We start from the raw sequence: 6,494 nt of genomic DNA, 5'->3' as shown, positions 1-6,494 counted from the left end.
TCAAACCAAAGAAAAGGAAATCTTCTACTGTTCCGATCCCCCTCCCATCTCCACTGATCCCGTGGGAAGACTATTTAGGGAGACCATCCAGCAAAACCCAAGCAACACTGCCCTCCACCCCCCTGGTTACCCACAGCTATTTGTTTTGTTGTGTTTTCCACAGGGTAGGTTTCCAGCCAGCTGGCCTCGCTCACTGGCCATGGTCCTGTGATGTGAGTGCCAGTGATGATGCTCCCTGGGACCTCAGGGAGGGGGATGGTGACAAACAAACTTGGATACTCTGAGCTTAAATATGTCCCAGCATGCCTGAGTATAAATATACAAAAGGCATCAGAATCAATAAATTATCTGCATGCCATGTACCACATGGTGATTGGCAGTGAGAATAAGGTCAGTGTTGTGGCTAGCCTTACACACTTAAACCTGAGCAGGATCCCCCCACTCCTCTGGCAGCACCATATTGCAGAAGTGACCCTCTGACTTCAGTGGAAATACTTGTATTTTCCAAGTAGGGGGAAACCCATGGGCACTGTCTGCTCCCAGTCGATCCCAGCTCACTCTGCTGTGTCAATTCAAAGGGAGCAAATAGCTACTTCGTGTTCATGTTTACAGCAAGTTCTAGCAGTGCCTTGAGCAAAGATAAGGGAATGTGGGGGTTACAGCTCTCTAGGCCACAGAGCAGAGTCTTTGTGGGGTGAAACACTGCATGGTGGCAGAAATACTTCTCTGTATGCTCAGATAGTTGAAGTTCACACCAGCACTGAAATTCACTGGGGGAAGAGTATGCAAGAGTGTCAACAGTTCTCTAAAGAAATGTTTTGTACTTTTCAGCACAAACTAGTCCCAAACTTTCCTATCCAGGAAATTATCCTCTTTCAGTTATTTGTATTGAAATGAAAAGTATATTTTGCTCCTGTTCACTCTCTTTTAAATGCATATGAACTCAACGTTTTCTTTCCCTTTCTCCACACTGGGGAAGACACCAACCAGCCAAAGGAAAGAATGTAGTGACAGAACATGGGGAATGCCTTCCAGTTCAAAGAGTAGGTTTAGATTAGATATTAGGAAGAAATTCTTCACTTTGAGGATGATGAAACACTGGAACAGGTTGCCCAGAGAAGCAGGGTGCCCCAGTTCCCAGAAATGTTCAAGGCCAGGTTGGATGGGGCTCTGAGCAACCTGGTCTAGTGGAAGGTGTCCTGGTCCACAGCACGGGAGTTGTAACTGGATAATTTTTAAGGTTCCTTCCAACCAAAACCATTCTATGATTGCATGAAATTCTCTATCTGATCCAATTGACTCCCAAGGGATGCACACAGCTCTGCTGTTAGTACAGCACTGTGGCAAAAGAAGCAAATCCGCCCACAGAGCCCACTGCATAAACAGCTTTAACCAATTTTGCAGCCCAGCTTAGCCCTTTAAAAATATTTGGGGGGGGTGATGTCAGCACCTGGATTGCCAATGCACTTGTTGGTCTCCACCCTCAGCCTACTTTAGTTCCCACACAGGGACAGAGTATCCAGACTGAGTGGGAGATAGGCAGAAGCTTGGAGGGAAAAATTATCTGCAGTGACCCAAAGTCCAGAGGCAGAACCACTGGGCTCCATTTACCTCCTCAAGGTAAAAGAACTGGCTTACTTATTAGGTCAGATTTTCTCATGTGCAAGGACATAGAAGGCTGGCAAAACAACTTGAAAATGTAGGAATTCGTTAACTGCATGCACTAGGCTTTTAATGTTTAATCTGCAAACTAAAGTAACTTCAATTGAAACTCTCTGTCTTCATGCTGGTATGGTCCCAAGGCTTCTCATTTGCACCAGAGATGTTACAGCCTAATCTGGTTGTGTAGCTGAAATTCTTTGTCTAGACTTAACGTTTCATTTGTTTAAGGGTTCTTATTATATTTACATGGTATGCAGAGATTAGTGCATGATATTTCTGATAAAGTATTCTCTTTTCTCTGCATGAACTCCAAAATCATATAAAATTTAAAAATTGCTGTCATGAACTAAATAAAAGCAATAACCAACAGAAAAGTTTATGAGTACAACTCAAATGGGATTTTTGAAATATGAGACTTTTAGCATTTTTCAATTCAATTTTTCCTTGAAATTTCAGGAGAGGCAGAAGTTTATTGAGAAAATACTATTTCATCTGTAGAAATGACTCACAAAATATGTGAAGTTCTTCAGAAATTAAAATGTCTAACCTTAGGTTCTCCTTTTAGTACTTTTAGTAGTAGCAAATAATTCACATTTATTAATCTTTTTCTATAAAATAATAGTTTGCACTTAATTTTTTAAAAACAATACACCTACAAATATAGGAATTTAAAAACTCGTAACAGTATTCTATTTACGATGTATACTTGTTGAAATGGGTCTTGGGCATTATTTATTTGAAAACACTTGCAGAAAGCAGCATTGATTTACACAGAGTGCTCACCCCTGTGTACTCTATTTTGGGGTGACACTGGGAAGGTCCTTGCTGGAAATCAAAGAAGGTGATAAGCTGCCAAAGATGGCTTTTACTTCTTAGCACCCCAGTGCTTACTGACTCCTGGCCACTGAAACAACATTTATTTAGACTGACATAAAAAACTCTACGGAATCTGCCACCTTCATGCATCTGTCCTTTACATATTTTTCTTTTTCTTTTTTTTTTTTTTTTTAAGAGCCTGTGACCTGAAGGTTGAACTCAAGGACACATCCAAGCAAGTCACTGGAGTTTTGCCTTTGCTCTGCCTGCTGACCTCTGCTCTCTCCTCATTACTCCCAAAAAATGGAACTTTCCACACGAGAAATTTGCCTCAACTTCATGGTTGTCCTGGTTACTGTAATCCTCATGTGGCTCCTTGTGAAGTCTTATCAGGATTGAAAGACTCTCAGAAATCCTGGAGGTGATTTCAGTGTGTGCTTCCACAGACATCAGTGGCACCCACAGCATGCCACATCAATTAGCTTTCAGTCAATTGAAGATGTTATGAATCTTTATTTTTCACTCTCTCCTATCTGTTGCCTGTGCTAATGTTTGTAATGGGTCTGTGATGGTGTAATTCTTTCAGTCTGCAGTGATCCAGCTGTAAAGTGTAAGATGCTTAGGAACAGCTTGATGTGGCTGTCTCCTCTGTGCTAGTTTCTGTGAGTGCTGTACTCCCAGCCCACCATGCTGGCTTGTTTGGCATCAGTGTTGGGTTCTGGAGGGTGTAAAACTGCAATGTGTAATGTAAGAGCCTGTATTATCCAATGTAAAAGGCATAAAGTTGCTTAGAAAAAAGGAATGTGAAACCTCTGCTTCCACTTGCACATTTTGTTTAAATAAAGACCACGTAAAACCATTTTTTGGAGCATTCCTTATCCCTCTCCTGACCTGAGCCAATAATAGCTGTGGTACAGTGTGATATGAAAGTGGGGTGGTTTGCTTGTTCCTCCAACCTACATTTCAATTTGTATTTTTTAAAAAGTGCTGTAGAATGGAAACCCTGCAGCATAACAGACATGTAACCACATATATGACCTGTTTGGTTGATTTTCTGTCCAGAGAGACTTACACCCTTGGTGCCTGTGGACACAGACTTCAAAGAGAGCCTTTGTCCCACTGGGACATTGTCAATAATCGCGTTTTCTGACGCTCGATTTTGGGCAGGGATTCCCACAGTTTTATTTTGGGCCAAGCTATTTTTGGAGCAGTGCCTGCAGGGATGAGCCTGCCCAATTGCAGGCGTAGGTTCCTGCTGGCACCCCAGCCCAGCCATGAGCCTTGCCCAGAGCAGAATTCCCAGGGGGACACGCCAGGTGTCACGGCACTGCCGTGTCCAGCCTCAGGAGGCTGAGGTGTGACTGTGTCTGGGTTGCTGTCACGGTGTCGTCGCCTGCTAAAGCATCTTGAGCCAGCTTGAAGAGCCCACAGTTCCTGGGCTTGTGAAATCAGTAATCAAACTCCTCCCAGGAATTCCCCATCTGTCATTTTAATGGCTTCAGAGAATCAGCATCCTCTACAAAGTACAGCTTCCTGTAGGAAGGCAGTTTAGTATGTGCCATGATGCTGATACATGTCTCTTTCCCTTCCAGGAGCCTGGAAGGAGCAGGCAGCATTGCAGGGCTGTGCTGGGCTACCCAGGTCTTTGATGGTGAGGCAGAGCTGGCCCTCACAGGTGGGATTTGGGCCTGGGTTTTGGGAAAATAGCAAATATTCTGTTAGAACCACTTATTAAGGATTTGTGTTGCTTCAAGTTTGCTAATAAATGAGCCCTTGCTGTGTGTCATTTGTACTGTCTGTCTGGGCCTGCAGTCTTGCAGTTTGTGCCTCTCACTCTCCCAGTCAAGGAATCCCCACTGCAGTGCAATGCTAAAAAGCCACCTCTTGTTTATTCTTGACTGCAAATGAGCAAACTTGCCTCCAGAACTTCAGGGGATGGCAAATTTTCAGAAAAAAAAAGTGCTGAGACATTGAAATGAACTTCTGTCAGCAATGGACACAGCCTTTCTCTGCAGCCCACCTTGCACCAGATGCTGCTCTTTTATCGGTATTGCACATGGTCTGTTTGTGTTCAAAAGCTTGGCTGAGACCTGCAAGCAATGGCTAGAGAAGGACATGGAAAATCTATTTATAAATACTGTGAATACTTGATAATTCAGTATGAAAGATGAGAATCTTTCACTGGCTGTAACTCCCAGAAGAGAGCAATACCATGGGCTCATCCCAGTCTAGCAAATAAAAAACCAGAGGTGTAGTCTTCACTGTCTGAACCAGCAGTGGTTCAGAAACACTTCAAGGTGATCCTAGCAGTTTTCAGTGTGCAGTGAAAACTGAATTCACAGAATGGCTTGGTTTGCAAGGGACCCTAAAGTTCATCTAGTTCCAGCTCCCTCTGCCAAGGGCAGGGACACCTTCCACTAGACCACTCCTTCACTTTAGATCCATCCTCCTTGTTCTATCACTACATGCCCTTGGTAGAATGTTCCTCTCCAGCTCTCCTGCAGACCCCTTTAGGTACTGGAAGGCTGTAGAAGGCATTCCCAAAGCCTTCTCTTCTCCAGGCTGAACAGCTCTCTCAGCTGGTCTTCATAGAAGAGGTACTCCAGGCTGCTGATCATCTTTGTAGCCTCCTCTGCACTCACTCCAGCAGGTCCCTGTCCTCCCTGTGCTGGGACCCCAGAGCTGATGCAGCCCTGCAGGTGGGCTCTGAGCAGAGCAGAGGGGCAGAATCCCCTCCCTGGCCCTGCTGCCCACCATTGGATGCAGCCCAGGACACGTTTGGCTTTCTGAGATGTGAGTGCTGGGTTGTGTTCAGTTCTCATTATCTGATGTCCCCAAGTCGTTCTCCTCAGGGCTGCTGTCAATCCATTCTCTACCCAGCCTGTATTTGTGCTGAAAGATGCTAAGAAAATATTCTGGAGAGTTTGGGCCATCCACAACTTTTAGTCAGCAATCTTTTTCAGAGTCACCATGCATCTGACTTTGACAATATGATTAAAGTAAATCAACTTGAACAAGTTCCTAAAAGTGAGAATACCAGCCTAAGTGGTTCTCTTTTCAGGCATTTCTAGTTTTCAAGAAAATTTTGAATGAGATAAATTACTTGCCTAGGTCATTTGCCTGAAGCTGAGGAAAAAGACAATTCAACATTTAGTGCCAGATGCTGTGAAGAGACAGCATTTTGTAGTTTACAGGCGCATTACTGTCAAAGAACTTCAACCAAATACAGATATGTAAATACAAAATTTCCTAGTTTGAGGGACCTTAATGTAGGTGTTTGGTGTGACCCTTAAGGTTCAAACTCTGTCCATTACCTTCTTGCTCACCAAAGAATCCCTGGATGAGAGATGGCTTTTGGAGATGCATGTTGTCATAATTTTCCATCCTTCTGCAGTATAAAGGAGATGGAGAACATCAGAGGACTTCTGGGCTAACAGTGATTTGTCTTAGTTTATCAGTCAAATTATTTTAGGCAAAATTTTCATTAGAACAATACTTTTCATTATTCAAAATTTTCATTAGGACAATACTTTAGTGTAAGGGCTCTAGCCCCTGTAGCCTCCCTGGATAAAGTGTTCCAGTGCTTGACTGTCCTCACAGGAAAAAAGAGTTTCCTTATGTTTAAATGTGTTTCCTGCTGTTGAGTTAGTTCCCATTTCCTCTTGTCTTGCTGTTGGGGACCACTGAGAAGGGTCTGGCCCTGTCTTGTTCATTCTCACCCACCAGGTGTTTACATACACTGAGAAGACCCCTCTAAGCCTTGTCCAGGCTGAACAGTCCCAGCTCCTTTAGCCTTTTTTCATCAGATGCTTCCTCATCTTAATGACCCTTTGCTTTGACCCTCTGCATGTCTCTCTTGTACTGGAAAGTCCAGCTCTGGACACAGCATTCCAGATGTGCCTCCAGCACTGAGCAGAAAAGAAGGATCACCTCCCTCAGTCTACTGCCAATGTTCTGCCTGGTGCAGCCCAGGAGGCTCTTTGACTTCTGCTGCAAGGACCCATTTTTGGTTCATG

At 43.9% G+C, this 6,494-nt stretch overlaps 1 protein-coding gene across 1 annotated transcript; it reads left to right on the top strand.

The window, feature by feature from the left end:
* Window positions 1-2,781: 2,781 nt before the first annotated feature.
* SLN (sarcolipin) lies at window positions 2,782-2,877 on the top strand. Its single transcript, XM_066570833.1, has one exon. The coding sequence runs from the start codon at window positions 2,782-2,784 to the stop codon at window positions 2,875-2,877; it is 96 nt and encodes a 31-aa protein (XP_066426930.1).
* Window positions 2,878-6,494: the final 3,617 nt, after the last annotated feature.

The sequence above is a fragment of the Molothrus aeneus genome, chromosome 2 (genome assembly GCF_037042795.1).
Source record: "Molothrus aeneus isolate 106 chromosome 2, BPBGC_Maene_1.0, whole genome shotgun sequence".
In the NCBI taxonomy this organism is placed as follows: domain Eukaryota; kingdom Metazoa; phylum Chordata; class Aves; order Passeriformes; family Icteridae; genus Molothrus; species Molothrus aeneus.
This window is presented reverse-complemented; position numbering and strand designations above follow the sequence as displayed.

What these genes read in the sequence shown, in the direction of transcription:
- SLN (XM_066570833.1), top strand. Translation starts at nt 2,782, where the DNA reads ATGGAACTTTCCACACGAGAAATTTGCCTCAACTTCATGGTTGTCCTG.